Source organism: Panulirus ornatus, chromosome 4 (genome assembly GCF_036320965.1).
Source record: "Panulirus ornatus isolate Po-2019 chromosome 4, ASM3632096v1, whole genome shotgun sequence".
NCBI classification, from domain to species: Eukaryota; Metazoa; Arthropoda; class Malacostraca; order Decapoda; family Palinuridae; genus Panulirus; species Panulirus ornatus.
In genome coordinates this window covers 5,871,580-5,897,999 of record NC_092227.1, presented here as the reverse complement: position 1 = coordinate 5,897,999, position 26,420 = coordinate 5,871,580, and the positions used below count along the sequence as shown (strand labels likewise).

Sequence of the window (26,420 nt, the reverse complement as noted above, 5' to 3'; positions counted from 1 at the left end):
TCTCTATCCATAGCCCACGCCTCGCAACCATACAACATTGTTGGAACCACTATTCCCTCAAACATACCCATTTTCGCTTTCCGAGATAATGTTCTCGACTTCCACACATTTTTCAAGGCTCCCAAAATTTTCGCCCCCTCCCCCACCCTATGATCCACTTCCGCTTCCATGGTTCCATCCGCTGACAGATCCACTCCCAGATATCTAAAACACTTCACTTCCTCCAGTTTTTCTCCATTCAAACTCACCTCCCAATTGACTTGACCCTCACCCCTACTGTACCTAATAACCTTGCTCTTATTCACATTTACTCTCAACTTTCTTCTTCCACACACTTTACCAAACTCAGTCACCAGCTTCTGCAGTTTCTCACATGAATCAGCCACCAGCGCTGTATCATCAGCGAACAACAACTGACTCACTTCCCAAGCTCTCTCATCCCCAACAGACTTCATACTTGCCCCTCTTTCCAGGACTCTTGCATTTACCTCCCTTACAACCCCATCCATAAACAAATTAAACAACCATGGAGACATCACACACCCCTGCCGCAAACCTACATTCACTGAGAACCAATCACTTTCCTCTCTTCCTACACGTACACATGCCTTACATCCTCGATAAAAACTTTTTACTGCTTCTAACAACTTGCCTCCCACACCATATATTCTTAATACCTTCCACAGAGCATCTCTATCAACTCTATCATATGCCTTCTCCAGATCCATAAATGCTACATACAAATCCATTTGCTTTTCTAAGTATTTCTCACATACATTCTTCAAAGCAAACACCTGATCCACACATCCTCTACCACTTCTGAAACCGCACTGCTCTTCCCCAATCTGATGCTCTGTACATGCCTTCACCCTCTCGATCAATACCCTCCCATATAATTTACCAGGAATACTCAACAAACTTATACCTCTGTAATTTGAGCACTCACTCTTATCCCCTTTGCCTTTGTACAATGGCACTATGCACGCATTCCGCCAATCCTCAGGCACCTCACCATGAGTCATACATACATTAAATAACCTTACCAACCAGTCAACAATACAGTCACCCCCTTTTTTAATAAATTCCACTGCAATACCATCCAAACCTGCTGCCTTGCCGGCTTTCATCTTCCGCAAAGCTTTTACTACCTCTTCTCTGTTTACCAAATCATTTTCCCTAACCCTCTCACTTTGCACACCACCTCGACCAAAACACCCTATATCTGCCACTCTGTCATCAGACACATTCAACAAACCTTCAAAATACTCATTCCATCTCCTTCAGGAATCTGGAGAATGCATATGATAGGGCTAACAGAGGCGCATTATGGAAGGTGTTACATATATTAAGCAAAGGTGCAGACCACAGTATGGAGTGTTTTCCAGGGGATTAAAGCAGGGTGCATGGAGGAAGGCTGATGTGTATGGATTGACGATGTGTGATGCCACCATGGCCGTTTGATCTTTTCATGGATGGTTTGGCGAGGGAGACAAATATAAGGGCTTTTGAGCAAGTAGTAAGTCTACTAGGTCTTGTGTGTGTGTGTGTGTGTGTGTGTTTTGGAGGGGGGGCAGAGTTGAGTCTGAAGTTGTTTGCAGGTGACAATGCTCTTGTAGCAGACTTTAGAGGAAGCTGCAGAAGCTCATGACGGAATTTGGTTGTGTAGTAAAAGGAGAAAGCTGAAAAGTAATGTGAACAAAAGTATGGTCATGTGGTGCAGTAAGGATGGTTCGATTGTGCTGCACTTCATTGGAGAGGATCTGGAGGAAGTGGAATGCTTAGTTACTTAGGAATTGACAAACCATGGAGACTGGATACTTGAGGGAGCAAGGGAAAGGAAAATTGTGACTGTAAGGGCAAAGATGAGTTGAGGATAGTATAATAGTCTCACCAGTGTTATATGCATATGAGTCTTAGCTCTTGAATGAAAAGGAAAAGATGAGGGTTGATTTGTTGGGAAGGAAATTCCTCAGGATGGTATGTGGTATGCAGCATATTGATCGAATAAGAAATGACATTGTCTTAGAGAAGTTTAATAGTAAATATAGTATGATTGGGAGGACCAGCCAGTGTGGTTTGCACTTGTGGAGAGGATGATTGAAGAAGTACTGACCTAGAGAATACATGTGTCTGAATTTGAGTGAGCAAGGTGGTGGGGGAGACCAAGAAGGAGATGGAAGGATGGAGTAAAGGAGGCTTTAGGGTTTTGGGGTGTGAAAAGGCAGGATGGTAATAGATGTGCACGGAATACAGTGCTTTGAACTGTTGTGGTGTATAGGAAGTGACATGGTGCTACTAGGATGAATGGCCAAGGTAAATTATGGAGTAATCTGTTGTGCTTGGCTGTGATTAGTGGGCTCTGGATTTGATGCAGTGTACATGACATCTAAAGAGTGTGTGCTTGCAAAGGAGACACTGTTTGTTTGTTCTTGATTTTTTCCCATTGAAGTACGAAAGACTGTTAGGTTTAGAAAAATAAGTTTTCCAAAATCTTAACCAACATACTTCTAGTCTTTGATTTATTGTACTATCTTCATTTAGATTGATATCTACTTCCATATTTTCTTTATTCATTTTCCTGTTGATTACATGAAATTTTTAGATGCAGGGCATTCAAACTTTATTTAGTGACAGCGCTGAGTACATAATGCAGAGACATTAGTATGTCCACAATTAATAAAGAGCCTCTGAGCATATAAATTCACTGCTAATAAGAATTAACCTCACAGTGGCATGCTGCCAAGGTTAGTGACATGAATGAAAGTGGGCCAATTTTAGGCATGTTTTATAATCCACTTGGAATAGTAATTCTTATTTCGGTCTTGGGCTGAAATGAATTGCAATCATATGACTCCCCTAAACATTGTGAGTTACAGTACTTTTAAAACTGGTACTGAATTAGATGATTTTTTATATTCTAGCTTGAGATGTTTTCTTGTAATATTACATGGGCAGCTAAACATTTAATTCACATTTTCCATTATGTGAATTTCATCTGTTGAATTATTTTGGACTCTGCTCATCACTGATTACAGCATGCTTTGGATTGCATTATTCATTTAGGGAAATATCTTTGAAAGCAGTGTGTTTTCTTAATGATTGTGAATTCCAGCTATGAATGTCAAATTATTTGCATTTTAAGAACTTTTACTTGGTATGCCTTTACATGCATTATGTTGTCTGACTTGTTTTTTCAGTGTGTAACTGCAATGGGCACAGTAAGTGTGAAAATGGTAGCCAGTGCATTATGCCTTGTGCCAACAATACTGGTGGTTCTCACTGTCAGCATTGCATTGAAAAGTTTTTTGGAAGACCCATAAATGGCGGACTTTGTAAACGTAAGTTTTTTTCCCTTTTGTCCATTTATCATGTGAACAGTGAGATATCTCTTGGATATTTTTGGCCTTAGCTCCCTCTGACATCACCTCTACCTAGTGGGGTAGCACAAGCATTCCCCACCCATCACAAATCATGAACCCATGGTAGTGGCTGCATGGCCATTTAGGGCCCACCTTTAACCAATCAGACTCTGCTCCAGCAATGATGCCACTGACCAGATCACTTCAAGGGAGTGATCTTCCCTGGCAGCTTATGATTCTCTTGGATCACGTGTCAACTGGATGTTTTTTATGAATAAACTTTATGTGATATATGTAATCTCCAAATTCTCAGCTTGCAGGTATGTCACTTCCCTAGAATAGATGGGTTCACTACAGTGAACTGTGATTGGTTGAAGGTTGGCCCCATATGAATGAGCTGCCTCTGCCATGGGTTTGTAATAACTGATGGTTGGAGAATGCTTATGCTATACCATTTGTTGGATGGGGTGTTAGAGGGGATCAAACACCTAAAATATCCAAGATATCTCATTGCTCGCAGAACACCACCTCAGATTGAAAATGTTTTTCATGCATTAAAATTCTCAGTCTTTTAAGTGTTTCATTATTGGTACCAGATGATGGAAATATCATTTATGCATAATGATAACATCTTGCACACATATTTTATCCCTATCATAGAATAATGTAGAAACATAATATTTTGATGAAGGTTGTTCTGTGTCTCTGTTTTGATTTTAGCATGTATGTGCAATGAACATGGTGACACATGTAATAGAGAAACTGGTCGCTGTAACTGCCACACCAAGGGGGTAACTGGTGATCATTGTGAACGCTGTGATACACAAAACAACTACGTGGGTGAACCTCTCCATGGATCTTGTTTCTGTAAGTTAATCTTATGTTTTTATATTGATAACTCTGGTTGGAGGCTTCATGATAGTTATACAGATAACCTTTTACCCCTTTAAGTATGAATATTTAGCAATTATGGAGACTTTTGCTGTGGCCACTCCTTGAGGGAGTTCCTTGAGGGTACAGGCATCAGAGATATAGATAGGTATGATGATAGACAGATAGATAGGCAGATGATCAGCCTAAACGTTGTGCTGGACTCTCTTGCTGTACGTTGTATTCAGATGTGGGAAGACTCCTCTGACATTACAGGTTGAACCTCTTTAATCCAGTATTCTTGGGACCTGGCCATTGCCAAGCCACAGAAAATGCTGGAAAACAGAAATTGACAAAGAGGATATATGTTAGAAATGGAGGGGACAAGGAAAGGGAGAGACCAAATTGGAGATGGAAGGATGGAGTGAAAAATATTTTAAGTGCCTTGGGTGGAGGCTGAAGGGCATGCACAGGGTAGAGTAAATTAGAGTGATGTAGTATATAAAGGCTGATGCACTGTCAGTGGATTGAACCAGAGCATATAAAGCAACTGGAGGAGACCATGGAAAGGTCAGTGGGGCCTGGTTGTGGATAGAGGGCTGTGGTTGTAGTGCATTACACGTGATACCTTGAGAATGGATATGAGCTAATGAGGCCTTTTTTTCATCTGTTCCTGTCACTTCTTGCCTAGTGTGGGAAGTGGCAAACAAGACTGAAAGGAAGAAGAAAGGTACCTTGTATCTTGTTGAAATCAGGTGAGTGGGGGTAGTAGCTGGAGAATCTTCCCTCCTGTATTATCACATTTTGATGGAACATAAGAAGCTAAGTAAATAGTTTGCTTAGAAGGCATAGTTATTTTTTCCATATACTACCTCATGAAGGTGCAAAAGAAAGTTTCACATCCATAATTCTCAGGCTCAGAAGTGTTCCTAGGGAGCAGTTTTCTCTAGCCTTCATGAGTCTCTCTCGACATGATTTGCCATCACCTCAGGTCAACCACAGTCTTAAAGTTTTCTTATATGCAGATAACTTCATAATCATATCACAGTACTATAACATTCCTTAAACAACAGCAAACATGCAGTGCTACACAATGCAGTTGGAAATATAGCTCTCAAAATAGAATGTCAGCATCCTCACAGAATTACAGTATCTTTCTTAAACCCCAGACAAACATGAGTCTAAAATGCACCCTCCCACAGCCTTAAACTAAATGGTCAACCACTTCCATTCGCCATGATTCCAACTATACTAGACATCACACAAGACACTCAAACAATGTTCATTCCCCTTTTACATTTTTCATCATGAAGGCCATAAACAAAATTAAACACCCTCAAAACACTTACTGGACAGGAAAATGAACCCTTTAGTAACTAAACAAACTGCTCATCTGCTTCTCTTTAGATTATGCCTCACCTGTCTGTTATCCAGCCATTCAAATGCATATATGACAAAGCTGCAAGTAACCATAACAGGGCGCTCAGAATGATCACCGGCTGCTCAGCAACAGCAAGCATACATCAACAGCACATTGAAACAAAAATCCTTCTAATGCTTTCTCATTTTAATATGTTGATCATTCACATTCTTTGCAACAGCACAAGATCCCTCTCATCAGTACCACTCTATAATCATGACCAACCCAAACAAGAGATGAAAAAACCTTACCCCTGCTTTACACCTTGATAACTTATAATCTCAGATACCCCCTCTCTCCAACAAATACAACATTGTCAGAACTTATACACATTGAAGTGGCATGATAATTGCCAGGCTACCACTCTCCCAACCAACTCTTAAACCCTGCCCCCACCAAACATACACCTATATTAAACAACACTCTTCAGACATATATGAGTTACCCTTTTTATGACTGCTTTCTTGATACCCCCTTCTTCTTTAGCACTATGAATGCTGGTGATTCAGCATATCACAAGATCCCTCATTCCAGCATATCATAAGATCTCTCATTCCCAGATTGCAATTTTTACACTGAATACACTTTACACTTACTTGTTTGTCTTCTGTCCGCTCCTTGCAGACACCCAAACATGATGATGATGATGATGATCATCATCATCATCATACTGTTTGATCTGCAATCCCAACTAGCATGTAGGTGTTATCATGCTTTAATTGCAGGTTGTTACATCTCAAGTGAGACATTACTTCAAAGAGGCTGTATCATCAGTAGACGGAAAAGAGAAAAGTTTCGCTAAGGAGTATATCATTTCCTTGTTTTGTTGTGGGGTGCAGCCTTATACCTGCAGGAGCTCCATAAAAGGGTTCCTAGGGATGGATGATGATAGTAATGATATGAATGTTTATTGTATAGTGATCAGAAGGAAAGAGCCATCAGCCTTGGTGATACCTGTTTTGGCTAATATTCTCATGTTTTTCATATTCTGCAGATGACCTTCAGATTGACTACCAGTTCACTTTCAACCTTTCCAAGCACGAGGATCGTCACATACGGCAGATCAACTTCTTCAATGTACCTACCAAAAGTGATGTGGACACTGACTTTGACATATATTGTTCCAAAGCGACAAAAATCAAGATATCAGCAAAAACAAGTTAGTAATGCTGCTTGTGATATGGTCAATCCTTTGATGTTTCTGTGTTCTCCAAGTTTACCATGTTTTATTAATGAAATGTTGTAAACCATTGTTATTCCCAGACTCCTGTCAGTAAGATAGTTTTCTCCTTTTCTAATCGGTCTGTTGTCTTCTCTTCAGGTATTTATCTCTATAGACATAGAATAGATATATAAGATCTTACCAGAAGACAGTTATAAGGAAAGTAAAAGATATTTGTTGTGTAATTGTGGATTGCGCAAAAGATGCTTGTGGCATGAGAAGAGTGGGAGATGGGTTGATTAGAAAGGGTAGTGAGTGGTGGGATGAAGAAGTAAGAGTATTAGTGAAAGAGAAGAGAGAGGCATTTGGACGATTTTTGCAGGGAAAAAATGCAATTGAGTGGGAGATGTATAAAAGAAAGAGACAGGAGGTCAAGAGAAAGGTGCAAGAGGTGAAAAAAAGGGCAAATGAGAGTTGGGGTGAGAGAGTATCATTAAATTTTAGGGAGAATAAAAAGATGTTCTTGAAGGAGGTAAATAAAGTGCGTAAGACAAGGGAGCAAATGGGAACTTCAGTGAAGGGCGCAAATGGGGAGGTGATAACAAGTAGTCATGATGTGAGAAGGAGATGGAGTGAGTATTTTGAAGGTTTGTTGAATGTGTTTGATGATAGAGTGGCAGATATAGGGTGTTTTGGTCGAGGTGGTGTGCAAAGTGAGAGGGTTAGGGAAAATGATTTGGTAAACAGAGAAGAGGTAGTAAAAGCTTTGCGGAAGATGAAAGCCGGCAAGGCAGCAGGTTTGGATGGTATTGCAGTGGAATTTATTAAAAAAGGGGGTGACTGTATTGTTGACTGGTTGGTAAGGTTATTTAATGTATGTATGACTCATGGTGAGGTGCCTGAGGATTGGCGGAATGCGTGCATAGTGCCATTGTACAAAGGCAAAGGGGATAAGAGTGAGTGCTCAAATTACAGAGGTATAAGTTTGTTGAGTATTCCTGGTAAATTATATGGGAGGGTATTGATTGAGAGGGTGAAGGCATGTACAGAGCATCAGAATGGGGAAGAGCAGTGTGGTTTCAGAAGTGGTAGAGGATGTGTGGATCAGGTGTTTGCTTTGAAGAATGTATGTGAGAAATACTTAGAAAAGCATATGGATTTATATGTAGCATTTATGGATCTGGAGAAGGCATATGATAGAGTTGATAGAGATGCTCTGTGGAAGGTATTAAGAATATATGGTGTGGGAGGCAAGTTGTTAGAAGCAGTGAAAAGTTTTTATCAAGGATGTAAGGCTTGTGTACGTGTAGGAAGAGAGGAAAGTGATTGGTTCTCAGTGAATGTAGGTTTGCGGCAGGGGTGTGTGATGTCTCCATGGTTGTTTAATTTGTTTATGGATGGGGTTGTTAGGGAGGTGAATGCAAGAGTTTTGGAAAGAGGGGCAAGTATGAAGTCTGTTGGGGATGAGAGAGCTTGGGAAGTGAGTCAGTTGTTGTTCGCTGATGATACAGCGCTGGTGGCTGATTCATGTGAGAAACTGCAGAAGCTGGTGACTGAGTTTGGTAAAGTGTGTGAAAGAAGAAAGTTAAGAGTAAATGTGAATAAGAGCAAGGTTATTAGGTACAGTAGGGTTGAGGGTCAAGTCAATTGGGAGGTGAGTTTGAATGGAGAAAAACTGGAGGAAGTGAAGTGTTTTAGATATCTGGGAGTGGATCTGGCAGCAGATGGAACCATGGAAGCGGAAGTGGATCATAGGGTGGGGGAGGGGGCGAAAATTCTGGGAGCCTTGAAGAATGTGTGGAAGTCGAGAACATTATCTCGGAAAGCAAAAATGGGTATGTTTGAAGGAATAGTGGTTCCAACAATGTTGTATGGTTGCGAGGTGTGGGCTATGGATAGAGTGGTGCGCAGGAGGATGGATGTGCTGGAAATGAGATGTTTGAGGACAATGTGTGGTGTGAGGTGGTTTGATCGAGTAAGTAACGTAAGGGTAAGAGAGATGTGTGGAAATAAAAAGAGCGTGGTTGAGAGAGCAGAAGAGGGTGTTTTGAAATGGTTTGGGCACATGGAGAGAATGAGTGAGGAAAGATTGACCAAGAGGATATATGTGTCGGAGGTGGAGGGAACGAGGAGAAGAGGGAGACCAAATTGGAGGTGGAAAGATGGAGTGAAGAAGATTTTGTGAGATTGGGGCCTGAACATGCAGGAGGGTGAAAGGAGGGCAAGGAATAGAGTGAATTGGAGCGATGTGGTATACCGGGGTTGACGTGCTGTCGGTGGATTGAATCAGGGCATGTGAAGCGTCTGGGGTAAACCATGGAAAGCTGTGTAGGTATGTATATTTGCGTGTGTGGACGTATGTATATACATGTGTATGGGGGTGGGTTGGGCCATTTCTTTCGTCTGTTTCCTTGCGCTACCTCGCAAATGCGGGAGACAGCGGCAAAAAAAAAAAAAAAAAAAAAAAAAAATAAAATACTGTGTGGGGGGGAAAGTTTTACACTCTTGGGACCCCATCACTTGATCATTTACTATCGTACAACATTTTAAACCTCTGTATGCCATGTGTATTTACTGTTTCCCTATTCAGTGTAATTGTAATGTATTTTAAACTACCTGTATGTCCTGTATGAGGAGGAAGTTTTATGCTTGTTGGTCCCCTTCTCTTGAACATTCTCTTCTATCATGCAGCTTATTGAATTTATGTATGCTGTTTACATTAACCATATTAATGTTTAATGCAGACATCATACATGAATATAGGAAGTTACATAATACAGAATGTTCAAGAGATAGGGCCCCCTTGAGTGTCAAACTCTCTTTGTGCATTACACGTGCAGCAGTCCCTTGCCTACCATGGTTTTCCAATTACTGTTTTGAGTATACTCACCTAGAAAAATTTGTTCCATTTTGCCAGCCATAACATTGAGTTGTGATTTTCGTCATTTTTCACAACACAAAATTTTATCCATGCATTGGGAAATTGTCATGTGGCCATGGTCTGCATGTTTTCCAGTCAAGCATTAACCAGTTCAAGGTAGAGACAGGAGTGTCATAGACAGGCATTGTTGCTAGGGCAAGCATCAAGGTGCCCTTTTGTGCCGTGTAGGTGGCTGGCTACATTGAGGGAGTATGGAGATGCAGAATCAGTGGACATATACTGCATCTGTGCCTTGTACAAATGCTCCTTGACATATGATGGGGTTATATTCTGATAAACCCATTGTAAGCTGAAAATATTGTAAGTTGAAAATGCATTTAATACATTTGATACAGTACATCTAACATAATGAACATCATAGCTTAGCCTAGCCTACCGTAAACATTCTCAGAACTCTTACATTAGCTTACATTAGACAGTCATGTAAAACGAAGTCTATTTTATAATAAAGTGTTGAATACCTCATGTAATTTATTGAATACTGTACTGAAAAAAAAAATAATGGTTGTAGGGGAACTCATCAGAGGCAGGAGAGAAAGGCATTTTGTAAACATGATGGGACACAAAAAAACAAAACACAAAATCAAAATGCTACTGCACAGTACACTGTAGAGTAACAGTTGTTTACACTTGTGATCACATGGCTGAGTGGAAGCTGCGACCTGCTGCCTCTGTGCAGCATCATAAGAGAGTATTGTACTGCATATCGCTAGCCCAGAAAATATCAAAATTCAAAATTAGAAGTATGGTTTCTAAAGAATGCGTATTGCCATTTCACCATAGATACTCTATTTTCAGATTGAATGTGAGGAAATTTTTCTCTCCTTTTTAGAGTAGGGATGAAGATTTTTCTGTTGGAAAACTAATTTCTTTGTTTTCCTTTTCAGCTAAGAGTCATGAGTCTTGGATAATTCGGAACTACACTGGTACAGAAATTAAGCAGAGATTCAGTGCTTCAGAGTATGCATTTGGATCTGCAGATAATAACACAACATTTCATGTTTATGTGTACAATTTCACACCTCCTATAGAGATTGTTGTTTCCTTCTCACAGCATCCAAAACTGGACCTTCTTCAGTTTTTTTCCATATTTTCACTGTGAGTATTCCTTTGCATTGCTGTAATTTATGATTTTAAAACTTTGTGAAAGTTATTATTATATAGCATATCATTTCTCTTGCATGTATTCTTAACTTAAGGCCATTATGATAGAATGAGCATGGGTTTGCACACTGTTATAAGCCTGCTTTAGTTTGTGACAGGCATTTAAGTTGATTTGTTATATCTGATGGATGTCGTCATTCCTACCTCTGTCCATTTACATGACATTTAAGTTAATTTGTTATGTCAGACAGATATATCCATTCCTACATCCACCCTTTTACACAAAACAGTTCCATTTCACATTTCCATTCACCACACTGCTCTTCCACAATCAGAGCATCAGACTGGCAAAGAGCAGTGTGGTTTCAGAAGTGGTAGAGGATGTGTGGATCAGGTGTTTGCTTTGAAGAATGTATGTGAGAAATACTTAGGAAAACATATGAATTTGTAAGAAAAACAGATGGATTTGTATGTAGCATTTATGGATCTGGAGAAGGCATATGATAAGAGTTGATAGAGATTCTCTATGGAAAGCATTAAGAGTATATGGTGTGGGACGTAAGTTGCTAGAAGCAGTGAAACGTTTTTATCAATGATGTCAGGCATGTTTACAAGTAGAAAGAGAGGAAAGTGAATGGTTCCCAGTGAATGTCGGTTTGCAGCAGGGGAGCATGATGTCTCTATGGTGGTTTAATTTGTTTATGGATGGGGTTGTTAGGGAGGTGAATGCAAGAGTTTTGGAGAGAGGGGCAAGTATGAAGTCTATTGTGGATGAGAGGGTTTGGGAAGTGAGTCAGTTGTTGTTTCGCAGATGATACAGTGCTGGTGGCTGATTCAGGTGAGAAACTGCAGAAGTTGGTGACTGAGTTTAGTAAAGTGTGTGAAAGTAGAAAGCTGAGAGTAAATATGAATAAGAGCAAGGTTATTAGCTTCAGTAGTGTTGAGGGACAAGTTAATTGGGAGGTAAGTTTAAATGGACAGAAACTGGAGGAAGTGAAGTGTTTTAGATATCTGGGAGTGGATTTAGTAGTGGATGGAATCATGGAAGCGGAAGTTTCATAGGGTGGGGGAGGGGGCGAAGGTTCTGGGAGCGTTGAAGAATGTGTGGAAGGCGAGAACGTTATCTGGGAGAGCCAAAATGGGTATGTTTGAAGGAGTAGTGGTTCCAACAGTGTTCTATGGTTGCGAGGCATGGGCTATAGATAGGGTTGGGTGGAGGAGGGTGAATGTGTTGGAAATGAAATGTTTGAGGACAATATGTGGTGTGAGGTGATTTGATCAAGTAAGTAATGAAAGGGTAAGAGAGATATGTGGTAATAAAAAGAGTGTGGTTGAGAGAGCAGAAGAAGGTGTGTTGAAATGGTTTGGTCAGATAGAGAGAATGAGTGAGGAAAGATTGACAAAGAGGATATATGTGTCAGAGGTGGAGGGAATGAGGAGAAGTGGGAGACCAAATTGGAGGTGGAAGGATAGAGTGAAAAAGATTTAGGGCGATCGGGGCCTGAACATACAGGAGGGTGAAAGGTGTGCAAGGAATAGAGTGAATTAGAACGATGTGGTATACCGGGGTCGATGTGCTGTCAGTGGATTGAACCAGGGCATGTGAAGTGTCTGGGGTAAACCATGGAAAATTTTGTGGGGCCTAGATGTAGAAAGGGAGCTGTGGTTTCAGTGCATTACACATGACAGCTAGATACTGAGTGTGAACGAATGTGGCCTTTGTTGTCTTTTCCTAGCACTACCTCATGCACATGCAGGGGAGGGGAGTGCCATTTCATGTGTGGCAAGGTGGCAATGGTATTGGATGAAGGCAGAAAGTATGAGTATGTACATGTGTATATATGTATATGTCTGTGTATGTATATTGTTACGAACCTGTGTGTGCGTCTGCCCCCATGTTCGTGTATATAACGTGTGTGTGTCGTTGTGTATGGTGTTGTTGCTATTCCTTATCAGGGCGAGGAGTGATGTCTTCCACTGTGGCTGGCTCGGAGTTTCTCTTCCCACCAAGCATTAGGCTTAATAATTTTGTTTTTGAAGCCAGATGGTGAATTGTCCTTGAGCACTCGGACCCTTATCAGAGGCGAGAGAATAAGGTGTCAATTAGCTACAGGATATTTCACCACTGTATGTCATCACTGCTGACATAAACAAGAGGACCAAGGAGTGTGGACTATGCAGAGACTTTAGGACCCTCCAACCAATCAGAATTGTTCTTAGTCCCATAGCCAATCAAGGGTAGCGTTATAAAAGCAGGGTGGACACTCGTCTTTACTTGTAATAAATACCCATGACACCCGCTGAGATTTGATTTCTTTCTCTCTAGCCCAGCGAGGTAAGTGGTGTCCCCCCTGCTGTAAGCCTGTAAACCCGTTACCCGAGTGCTGTGCTGTAAGCCTGTTATCCGAGTGCAGTGCGATACTGACCCTACATTGATTTGTCTCTGTCATAGTTGAGTATCATAGAGTTGAACTTGTAACTTAGTGTAATGTTATCGGTCAAATTGTCATAAAGGAAAGAGATCTCCTGGTTTGAAATCTTATCTGGAATGTTAACTCATGTTCAGTGTTAACTCATGTTCAATGTTAACTCATGTTCAATGTTAACTCATGTTCAGTGTTAACTCCTGTTCACTGTTAACTCATGTTCAAATGTTAACTCATGTTTAATGTTAAACTCATGTTCAGTGTTAACGTAAATGATTCATGCCTGATTTATGTGCTTATTTTTTTGTACACTTCAATTCCTTTTCATTATAAGTAGATTTGATTTAATGCTGGTCTTTAATTTAATCCCATAACTTTATGATAGTGTTATCCTGTTGTGAAACATAACAAATCTAACATCCTTGCAAGACAAGGATCAGTATAGTATTTGTGACACATATATGTTACTGGCGACCTTGCCCGAATGAGTATTGAGTTTGTAACAATATGTATGTATACGTTGAAATTTATAGGTATGTGTATGTGCGTGTGTGGGCGTTTATGTATATACATGTGTATGTGAGTGGGTTGGGCCATTCTTTCGTCTGTTTCCTTGGGCCACCTCGCAGATGCGGGAGACAGTGACTAAGTATAATAGTTCCATTTCACATGGGCAGAAATCATTCCTGTAGCTTCCTCACCAGAAATAATTATATGCCAAAATAGTTCATACTCTGTATTTGTCTATCTCCTTAATAGTCTTTTTCTTCTTTTGCTTTCATACACTCAGCTGTATATCTTCTACACCATCTTATCACCTGATTCACTGAAGTAAATTTGATGCAGATATTCACCAACTCGAACATACATGTATGTGATAACATAATACTACTTTAGTGATTGTTAGTCATTCACTCTGAGCATGCTTACACCATAATAGATTCTACTTTTAAAAATTCCTGCATGTGAAATGATTCTGAGGTTACAGTAAACCTAAGGTGTTATGGCTTTGTAGTTTGGTGATATTCATTTTATCCATTCATGGATGATGAAGCCTTTTGGGCTTTATACGTGCGGAGCAGTGACTTTGGGATTGCTGTTGAATACACCAGTCATTTTTCACAACATACTCGCTATATGAGTATGCTTTGTTGATTCACTGTACTTTATTCCTTGTTGCAGTACACACTGTTTTTTTACCCTATGTAATGAGACAGTCCTACACTCTTGTGTATAGGTTCCATCAGCCAAAAGGGTTAAGAGACAACCTTCTTTGACAGTTGATTAGAGAGATTCAGCACAATGCAATTTGGACAAGTGTATCACGTACATGTACCGGAAGCACTACGGTCAAGGCCCTCATTCAGCTACATGGTGCTAACCAGGACAAGCATAATGTTTACATCTGGCAGGAGTGCTAGGGGCAAGACTGCTACTGGCACATGTGCATACTAAAATTGAAAAGCAAATGTGTGGTTACTTACACAGGAAAAATTACCTAATTAAGAGGCAGTGTGGGTTTATAGAATAGATGTTGTGCATAGCACATCTAAATATCTATGATAAAGTGATGTTGTTATAGATAACAGAATTATATGGATGGATTGTATGTTCTTATGCTACCAGAAGGCATTTGACACTGCTCAACGTAGACAGTTCATTAAGAAGTCGGAATTTCAAGCAGACTTAAAAGGAAAATATCTTGAATGGATGAAAAATGATTTTAATGGTATGCAGCAGAAGACACATATCAGTTTAATCCTTTTGAATTGAGTTGGGTTACCAGTGGCATGCTCTTGGGCTCAGTTTTGGGGTGATTGTTTTTCTTGATCTGTAAAAATGATTTGCAATTAAGGGTTGGGTATTTATGCAAATGATGAAATGTGAAACGTAAAAACTAATGAGGATTGCTTCATCTTACAAAGGGATGTAAAGAATCTCTGTAGTTGGACTGGTATGTGCCTGATGAAGTTGAAGCCAAGCAAATGGAAAGCTGTGGAGATGGGACACTGTGAAAAAGGGCCTCAGTATAGAACAAGTTGCTTGAACTATGATTTATATGAAAGGGGTTAAGAGTCACTGTTCTATTCAGAATACCAAAACCAGAACTACTTTCAACAATGAGTTGAGAGAGGAGAGCTGAAAAGAGAGTTTTGGGGAAATAGAAGGGAGACCATTCTTTATCAGGTTATGATTTTGTGAACTTATCACAAGATATGAGAGGTTCTTCGTCAGATTAACACCTGACTCATGCCACTCGTGTATGCATGGAAAAAATTAGATAGTTGCTTTTTTTGATGGGTTATTGGCTCAGTCATTGTTGATGGTGTTAGTTAATTGGTTTATTCGACTTTAAAGTGCAGTTAAAACAAATCTCCTGAGATGAAACTGAAGACTATTAAAGATTTACTTTGAAAAGAAATATTGATGTATTATTTTGTTAATGTAATTGTTTTGAAAATGATATTGTTACTAATCTTTGTGTTTTCACTTTTTCAGGTGTTTTTTAATATTGTTAACTTTAGCAGCAATATTATGGAAAATAAAGCAAAAATATGACATCTATACCAGGAGGCAGGTAAGATAACATTAAACTATATTGTTGCTTTTATAATTTAAGTAGGTTCTTTATGATTTCACATATGCTGGGACTGCATTAGCAAGGTAATGTCAGGAACAAACAAGGAAAAGCCATATTGTCCTACAGTGAAGTTGCGGAAGGTTGTGAGTGTCTTTTAAGCATGGTCATTTAAATGTCAATGCAAGTAAAATTAAAGTGTTTGAAAGAAAACAGAGTGTAAAGATAGACTATGCAAAGCCCTATAGAGCGAAAGAGGAAAGTGTACTAAACTTTTTTTTAGATATGGGGGGATGAAGACTGGAAGAGGTGACAGAATTTAAGTTTTAGGGAGCATTCTTGGATAACTTTGGTGATATAGAAAGAGAGGTAAGGGAGAAAGCAGTACAGGGTCCCTTAATAGAATAATGAAAGGTTGAGGTGTAAGTATGGAAGTGAAGAAAGACTTATGGGATGGCATAGTCCTTCCATCCCTGACCTATGCAGCTGAAATATGGGTGTGGAATGAGTCATTCAGGTCAAGTATCCAGGCTATGAAAATGAGCTACTTGAGAGGGGCATATTGTATGATTAAATGGAATGAAGGAAGAAATGAGTGGTAGGGGTGTATGAAAGATTTGATATGGCAGGTATATGGGGAGTTTATAAGGAGAGTATATGAGAGTACAGTTAAAGGGGTTGGTGTGAGAGGGTGATCACCCATGACATGGGGAAATGGAGTAGAAAAGTACTATAGGGAGAGAAATGGTGGAAGAATGCATGGGATGGTGTATGCAAGGGAGGCATGTAAGGACAGAGATAAGTGGAGACTTATACCATGGCCACCCCATTGATGGGAGTTCCTGGAGGTAATGAGTGTCAGAGATATACATAGGTACATCTTTTTTATCCAACTACTTTATTTAGGTAAATGTTGATTATATGATTTTTGTTCAGAATTTCAGTGCTCAAATTGTTACCATGGAAACAGATTTTTACTTTGTGCATTGTAAAGGATTATTTTGTATCCTCAAAGCTGATTTGATTAATTGTATTTTTTGTATTACCACAGCGCTTACTGGTTGAGATGGAGGCTATGGCTTCTCGCCCATTCCGCCCTATTCTTCTGGAATTATATCCAAGGGGAGCTGATACTGAAGTTTTAGAAAATGGCGACACCTCTCCTACCACAACTTCCACAACTGGCACCACCACAACAACCACTCTCACCAATAACTGTTGTGTGATGGTGACAAATGGAGCCATGCCCAATGCTACCACCACAGCCATTTCTTGTCTTAACTCTGATGCTGTCACAAAGGCTACCAACAAAGCTAATATAAAATCTTTCAATAGTAGTGCCAATAAGATCATCCCAAATGCTACATCACCAGACAGTCTGTCATCAGACTTACTTGATAGCCTAAGCACACTGAAGATAAAAAAGAAGGTATTGTACTATGTGTATGTTTTTTGTTCATTCTTTTTGTCAAACACAATAACTCCAGCAACACTTAAATGGTCATGCAGTAGGTACCCTTATCTTGCTTTTAAGGGTTATTTTGTTACTATGCATATACTGACATGCTTGTTAGTTTTTTTTTTTTTATACATATTCACCATTTCCCACATTAGCGAGGTAGTGTCAAGAACAGAGGACTGAGCCTTAGAGGGAAAGTCCTCATGTGGCCCTCTTCTCTATCCCTTCTTTTGGAAAAGTAGAAACTGGAGGGGAGGATTTCCAGCCCCCACTCCAAACCCTTTTAGTCGCTTCTATGACACACAGGGAATATGTGGAAAGTATTCTTTCTTCCCTGTCCCCAGCGATGATGTATGTATGTTTGAAGGAATAGTAGTTCCAACAATGTTATATGTTTGTGAGGCATGGTTTGTAGATAGGGTTGTACAGAGGAGGGTGGATGTGTTGGAAATGAAATGGTTGAGGACGATATGTGGTGTGAGGTGGTTTGATTGAGTAAGTAACGAAAGAGTAAGAGAGACGTGTGGATATAAAAGAGAATGTGGTTGAGAGAGCAGAAGAGGGTGTGTTGAAATAGTTTGGACATATGGAGAGAATGAGTGAGAAAAGGTTAACAAAGACCAAATTGGAGGTGGAAGGATGGAATGAAAAGGATTTTGAGTGATCAGGGCCTGACCATACAGGAGGGTGAAGAGGCATGCAAGGAGTTGAGTGAATTGTGGTATACTGGGGAGGATTTGCTGTCAGTGAACTAAACTGGGTCATTGAAACATCTTGGGTAAACCATTGAAAGGTCTATGGGGTCTGAATGTGGATAGGGAGCTGTGGTTTCAGTGCATTACACACTACAACTAGAGACAGAGTGTGAACAATCATGGTTTCTTTTGTCAGTTTTCCTGGTGCTACCTTGCTGAAGCAGGGGATAGCAATGCTGTTTCCTTTTGGGGTAGGATGTTGCCAGGAATGGATGAAGCAAGCAAATATGAATATGTACTTGTGTATATGTGTACATGTTGATATGTATGTGTATATGTATGTTATTTGCATATCTGGGCATTTATGTAAATATGTGTATGTGAGTGGATGGGCCATTCTTCGTCTGTTTCCTGGCGCTACCCCGCTGACACAGGAAATGGTGATCATGTATAATAGATAAAAAAAAAATTGTTATTATATATCTTTCTTTTTCTTTCATACTATTCTCCATTTCCCGCATTAGCGAGGTAGCGTTAAGAACAGAGGACTGGGCCTTAGAGGGAATATCCTCACCTGGCCCCCTTCTCTGTTCCTTCTTTTGGAAAATTAAAAAAAAAAACGAGAGGGGAGGATTTCCAGCCACCCGCTCCCTCCCCTTTTAGTCGCCCTCTACGACACGCAGGGAATACGTGGGAAGTATTCTTTCTCCCCTATCCCCAGGGATATGTTATTACATATATATACACAAATATAGTGCATATGACCACACACTTTTCATAGAATACTTCATGCTCTCCAACTGCAAGGATTTGAACCTGGCACCATTCATGTGATTGCTGGGACACTAACCACTCATCTATGATCCTCCCTATAGGGAAGTGACTATTCAATTAGTAGCAATCGAAAACCTGTCATCTCACGTCCTGAGCAATTAGATCTAGCCTGATCATATCTCATCAGCCTCACATTACCAGTAGCCAGCAGTTTCACAGAATATACTGTCACACGTGGTGGTATATGAACACAAAATAAGAACTCTGTTGCTAAGGCCACCCCTTTAAAGGAGTTCCAGTTGGAACAAGTGTCAGAGATATAGAAATATAGTGTGTCAGAGATATAGAAATATAGTGCATATGAATGTGCACATTTCATAGAATACATAATGCCATCATGCAAATGATGCCGGGTTTGAATCTTGTGTGCATTTGAAAAGGATGCAGATTTATACTTATTCAGACGATCATGAAGTGAGGATGAGATGACTCTTAAGACTACTTATTTTGAAGCAAATGTATTATTGGCAGGTTAACCCTAGTCCCATTGCCCTGGAGCCATGTTGTGGCAACCGTGCAGCCGTCCTGTCCCTCCTGGTGCAGCTGCCCACTGGTGGAGAATCGTATACTCCTCCAGGACACCCAGGTTGGTTCTCAGTTTGTAACAAAGGGTCATACACTTATATAGAACAACCAGATATAGCAAGACTATTTTGTACTTTGAAGTCATCTTTTACCCAAGTAGGTTCTCGGCTTGATCTTAGGATTCGGCTGTTCATGTATTGTAAGGCCACATCTTGCCATAAAAGACTTAAATAGGCTCAAGCTTGTGTCTGGAGATCATATCATTCTACAGAATTTTCAAGTTGCTTTTCATTTACTACTGGAAAATCACAAGATATAGGATATCTAGTTATGTAATATACTTAAATCTCTTAGATCTCTCATATAGGTAAAGGTGTTGTATTCATATAAAAGACTCAATCTGTTAGCTTGTTCTTAGATTTCATACATTTTTATAGCATATGATTTCTCAGACTTGCTTTGGGAGGCAGCAGACTCTTGTAAATATACCTCAACTTGTACCCTTTTACACACAACAGAGCCAGGAAGATTCCTAGCATTTATGCCAAAGTTATGTTTTTCAGCAATATAAGATAGGCCCAGCTTATGATTAGAGATCATATTTATTGTCGTACATCATGGTAGGTTGTGATTATTTGCACAAAATAGGTTCTCAGGTGTCATATTACAGTACTTATTAGTAGCTTCTGATTTTTCACACGAAATAGTTTGTAAGTATAAACTTTTCTCTTTCTGTCTTTTGTACTCGTTCATTGTTTCCCGTCAGCAAGTTAGTACCAGGGACATACAAAGAAAAAGCCCCATTTGCTCACAACCATTCTTTCACTGTAATTCACCAGAACTATTGCATCCCAGCCACAACAAAGCCCCACAAACCTCTCTGGTTTTTCCTGGCTGCTTCATATTCCTTGGTTCAGTCCATTGGCAACAATTTGACTCCTGTGTACCATGTCATACCACTTCACCGTGTTCCATGAATGCCTTTCACCCCTCTGCATGTTCAGGCCCCAAACATCCAAAATCTTATTCCCTCCATCCTATCATCTCCAGTTGTCTTTCTTCTTTACCCCTCTGCTTCTGACATATCCTCTTTGTCAACCTCTCCTCACTCATTCCTGTCTTTATGTTTAAACTATTTCAGCTGTATACACCATGGGATGTTTATACGTTTCCATTTAAAGATATCCAGGCTGGACCTTAGCTTGACCATGAGGCTCTTTTCTTATAAAGTACACGTAAATATATTTCCTGCTTATCCCAGTAGATGTTACACTTTTGAAGTATATTCAAATAGGCTATCATATTGTATCCAATCCAACAGTATTTCTGTTTAGATGTTCACCTCCTATAGGATTTAAACTTTTATAGCACCTTAAGATAAATGCTGAACTTGCAACTGAGGGTCAAGTCCTTCTAAGGCACACTTCGATAACTTCTCAGGTGATACCTGGAGATGGTATATGCTACATCTGGATAGGTCCCCATCAAGTAAAAGAGGTATATCCCTGCAGTTTACCTGTACAGTATTTCCAACATAGCGCATTTATTAAGTCTCTTTTATGTGTCTGCAAGTCATTTTTTACCACATATCTCAGAATAGGCTTTCAACTGATGATTGTATTATCATACACTATATCTGTCTAGGCCCTGAATTCTGCCTTTGGTCATATATTCTAAGAGTACAACCAGGCAGACTTTCATCTTATACCTCAGAAATATCATACTTATGTTATTTTGGAAACATATTCACATAGGATTTTATGATTTAACCTGGTAATGAAAAAGGTATGAAGTCCATATGGATTGAATTTGCAAATTTTGGTGTTGCCTTGGAAGCAGAAAGCTACCAAAATAATTTTTGACACTTTAAAAGACTTGAATTTCAAAGAATCAGAGTCATACTCTAGTTATTTCTTTTCTTATACCTAATTGTTTCTCATGCCTGAATGAGATGGTGTCAGAAGAGAATGAAGAGCAGCCTAATTTGAACACATTTATGCTGTAGTTGTCACGTATTATGTACCAATACCTGTACCTTCTACCATCTTTTTAATTTCAGGTGGCTTAGCTATAGCCAGCACACTTGTGACTCTTGGAAATCCACGCAAGTGTAGCAACGACCCCATTACACTAGCCAAGGGGGACATAAACAAAAATAAAGCTGTTAGAGGAAAACAACCATATTCCAGCCATACTCCTGACACATGCATTTAACACCTGCCTTGCCACCCTCCAGCAAGATAAATTCCTTGACTTCAGATGTATTGTATCTGGGTATTAACCACTGTTAGCCAAACATCCAGTTTCCTGTATGACTTACTTATGGAAAAATCTTTCAGAAAAATTTTTAGATTTATTTTTTATGGAAATGGCATACTGTGTTGATGCTAACTTAGTGTTTGGCAAACTAGATTGAGGAAGCCTGTCCCAGTGATGCCATAGTGGCATAATGAAAATCTTGATTTATTTTCAGTTTATGAATTATCTTAAAAGAAGGTTGTAATGAATCTGTTTGTAAGAAAGAGTGGGATTCTAATAATCATTTAGCGTATCAGATTGTCCATTGCCATACAATTATAGGGATTATGTGTCACATTAGCACACCACGAATAAAAAAGAAAAGAATGCCTGGCCAGGTTCCAAAATTTTGTAACAATTGGTTGTTGAAGAGTTTTTCAGCTTAACATTTTAATTTACTATATATACATGGATTGTAGGTGGCAAAGCATGATGACAGGTCTTTGTTGATCATTCATAATGATCAGTGATATTGGAAACATTATGTATTAAAGCATTCCATTAGTTGTACAGTATTCACTGTTTCATAGATCATATATTGTTTAGTTTTCTATCAAGCTAAGATTAAATATTCCTTATTTTGGAAACATCGTTTTCATAGAAAATAAAAAGAGGGATTTCCAAAATAACATACTGAGATGTGACTTAATTCCAGTTAGAGTCAGAAAAATAGAATTGATACTGATATGTAAGTAAATTTGCTTGGCTGAATTATATGAAACTTTTGAACATGTACATTGATGAAATAGAGGGTGGTGAATCCCAGTACATATACAGCTGTCCTGTAGTGCCCTGGACACAGCTGGTTATACACTGTTGGTTCATGTATATGCCTTTCATGAAGTGCACACACTGTTTCTTCATATGTGTATAAGTATAAAGGATATACGAGTACACTGTTGTTTCATGACATGTCAGTGAAAGGGTGCATGTTGTTGCTTAAGGATTGTGTCAGCAAGAGAGGTACACACTTGCATTGTGTGTCATGTTAGATGAAATGGTATATACTGTTGTCTCCTGTGCATGCCAGCAAAAAGGGTAGTATTAAACTTGGGAGAGGTGGCAGGAATTCTTGATACAAGTAGGTGCTAAGGTTTCTAACTCTGTCAGTGACATTAAATTTATTTTTGGTTTCTGATCACCTTGGGATAATTAAGATCTTTTACCTTATTTTTTATTCCTTTTTGGATAAAATTGATGTATGTCTACAAAGTATGAGTGTGGATTTTTTCTTAGCATTCTTTTATGAGTGACATGTAAAATGTTGAGTCTTTAGAAGTTATGATTCAGGTAAGTTTAATGGATCCCAAGTATTAATGATACAGAACCATCTGGTAAAATGTCACATCATTGAGAACTCAGGTATGTACTGTTGGAGAACTGAAAGGCCTTGGTATTAAGGGGATACCTGGTATGTCTGTGATTTTTTTTTAATTGCTGTTGATAGTATTAAATTAAATGAGTGGAACTCCTTTTCACCACACTTGTTACAATAAGCAAGTGGTAGTCAGGGTTGATTAGCTAATTATTGGGATTCGTAATGTCTGAGGATAAATGGTATAGATTAGAAAATGTTAGTGCGTTTATATATTTATTGTGATTTACAGTAATATTTCTTACTTCCATTGTAAGTTTGTTCAGGCAAGTCATTGGTGACAGACATATGTTTTCACTTGACTCTGTATTGAAAGAGATTGGCATATATAAATTCTATCAAATGTTAAAGAGTTGGAAGGAAGTTGATCTCATGCAAGCCTGTTTGAGGATCATGGGTTTGTATATAATGATGCTTTGGAATCAGTTAGGAGAGGTCAAATGATAATGGTATAGGAAAAATATCTAAATCAAATAGGATTCCTCATTTCCTTTTCCTCTTACATCATGTGTACTGTCTCATACAAAGCAGAGTTACTCAAGAAAATTAAATTCCATAGGTATCTAATATTTACTGAAACAATTTTAGCAGTGGAATGATAAGTTTCCTCATGATAAAATGCAGTATTAGAATGTTAACTTGTAGTTTTGATAACCATCCATTTCAGTAGTAGTATGCTTTCAGAAAATAGTACATTTGGTATGCTATTTACAAAAAATACATGATATGTTATCAATTATTTGTAAAATGTGATGCCCCAAATGTTGATATATAATTTGTTGAGGGGTAAAAGAATAAAGGTTCTTGTATAAAGCTGTGTGTAAGCAAATGGCTTCTCAGTTTCAAAGTACACATATAGTAATTATATAATAAAGTAAAATGTTGGTATGGCTCAGAATCTGTGATGGTTAATGTGCACTGTGAACACAGCCACTGATTGTTTGGTGAGGGGGTATAAGATTGGTTAACATGCTTGTAAATAATGTCTTTTCTTTTGTTGACCATGCTCTTTTTTTTTTTTTTCATTTTTGGATATGCTTAGTCTTATTAAAGGCATTATCCAGTCTTGTGTATGAATAATAGTCGTGAATGCCTGTGCGTTTTGCTGCAGGGCATTGTTTTTATCATGGCAAAATTTTATATTCTATTTTCTTAGATCTTAAATGCTGCCTTGATAGATGTGGATTTTGTTTCATATGGCTCAAATATTTTGTTGTTATGGTTTAGGAGCAAATGGATGTACATATTGAACAATAGTATTAAGACTTCAGATCATGATGTAATATATATATATATATACATATATATACATATATGAATATATTATTTATTTAGTCTTTATTATAAGGCAGAGCAGACCAAATTGTATGCAGACTGTCTCATTGAATCTCAGCCATGTGATAATTCTCCATTGTAAGAGCTGTGTTCAGGAGACATTAATAAGTGACCACTCAAGTACCATTATTATCAACCTGTGAAAAGTGTTCTACTGTCATTCCTAGACACTGTTTGCTGTCAAAAAATTTTGATCCAGTCTTTAAGTGAGTATTGTCAGTATCCAGAATTGGTGATAACATGAAGTGGCTTAAGCAACTTTGGTTGGTAATATTGTTTTTATTTTGAGTTGATTACTGAACTTTGGTATACACCAGAGTCTCTAAACTAAATCTGAAATCTCGATATGAATGTGACTCTATCCCCAAGTGTTTATCAATTTTTTTGAATTTCTTAGTTAATGTAATAAGTGTGGAGCTCACTTTTTCAAAATTCAATGGTGTTAACAGTTGATGATGCCAATCTGAGAATTTTAAGTGGCCTAGTGAATGTATTCTGTAAATGAATATGAAAGATGGCTGTTATGTATACTGTATATGCCACATTACTTATTTCAAAAACATTAATTACCACTTGGTAAATTTTGATAAAGATTGTCAGGTTTTAATGCTCTTGTCTGTTGAGGAGTAGATTGAGTTATGCAAATGTATCTTGAGTAGTCTTTGCTTATTCAACATAAAGGTACTTTTTTCTCTAGCTGGTAGGTCAGGTGTTGGGAAATGATTAAATATACATTACAAATGTGTTTTAAAGATAGACAAGACTGGGAACTAATTAGTTATATATGATTTAAAAGAGGAAGTGAATCTCTCAATATTCAAAGGACTATACTTGTAATTTGATATGTGCATTTGAATTACTTAATATTAGGTGGACAAAACAGGGAGTTAGTTTTACATCATTTAAGATGGCAGGTGAATCTCATTTTTTAATGAATTATAAAAAATTGTACTTCAGGTCAGATATTTGAATTACTGAAAATGTATGATGTAGAGCAGTATAATATGAATACATCTTGTGGCATATATGTGGTATGGGAAGCAGAGGTTTAATCATTTTTGAATGGTCTGAATTAATTGTATTGTTACAAATGGAAACCTTGAAGCTTGTAGAGTATGCAGTATTTTACCAGATAAAAATAAAAGTTGTATGTGAATACAGGTCACTTAAACTTCATTGTTTGATGTGTTCATCTATAACTAGAAGTTCTTGTGTCTTCTTTGCGACAATGAAATATCTATATGAAGATAAAGGACTAGGTGTAGCAAAATTTCCTTGAAATAAAGTTTAATGTGATCAAATGATGTATCTTGTTCTCTTAGCCAGAGTAGTGAAAGAAATATACTCTTCAGCATCAAGAGGTTGTATTTTATTCATGGGTGCTGTATGTCAAAGCATGAAAGTTGATGTGTTATGCCAGGACTTGGTGATTAACTACAATTAACTGTCAGCAGTAAATTGTATCATACTGAGGATTGGTTAGATTTCATGAGAGAATCATGTTTACTTTTGTTCCAAAACCTTTGGCGGATTCACCAATTTATTTTAGTATGGAAACATGCTGGTCAGAGCTGTTCATATTGGAATAAGTGCAAAAGCAAACCCATTTTTAATTAAGTTATGGTTTCTTCTAAGTTGGAACAAAACTCGGCTAAAAGGCTAATTTTGAATATTGGTAATTGTTCAGAACAGATGCATATGTGGGGGTATTAATATAGATGGAAACTTGTGGATGGTATGATTTTATAAGTACTGTACTTTTGTTAAAAGGTGTCAGAATGTGATGCAGTATGAAAGTAAGATTTACTTGAGTAATTTATATTTCCATTTGATGTAGATTATTATTTGTACAGATTATTATCATGAAGAATCAGGCTTGGAATAGAAATTTAACTTTTTTGTGAGAGAATTTCCTCATAAGGTAGCATTTTGTAAAAAAAAATTAATTTTTGTAATTTATGATATTTACTTATTAGTCATTGTTCTGCATCACTATGTACAGCAGTATAAAACTGGAAAATAATTTCTTGATAGAAAAA

The 26,420-nt window shown here is 38.3% G+C and overlaps 1 protein-coding gene across 2 annotated transcripts in view; it reads left to right on the top strand.

The window, feature by feature from the left end:
* The window catches only part of dsd (attractin-like protein dsd), a 125,478-nt gene extending 99,058 nt beyond the window's left edge, over positions 1 to 26,420 (top strand). For both annotated transcript variants that reach the window (XM_071692735.1, XM_071692726.1), the window contains 8 exons: positions 3,198 to 3,338; positions 4,080 to 4,226; positions 6,644 to 6,808; positions 10,640 to 10,850; positions 15,782 to 15,860; positions 16,912 to 17,289; positions 19,320 to 19,434; positions 21,433 to 26,420. In XM_071692735.1, the coding sequence (XP_071548836.1) occupies positions 3,198 to 3,338; positions 4,080 to 4,226; positions 6,644 to 6,808; positions 10,640 to 10,850; positions 15,782 to 15,860; positions 16,912 to 17,289; positions 19,320 to 19,434; positions 21,433 to 21,587 (1,391 nt within the window). In that variant the 3' untranslated portion in view covers positions 21,588 to 26,420. The remainder of the gene's footprint in view (positions 1 to 3,197; positions 3,339 to 4,079; positions 4,227 to 6,643; positions 6,809 to 10,639; positions 10,851 to 15,781; positions 15,861 to 16,911; positions 17,290 to 19,319; positions 19,435 to 21,432) is intronic.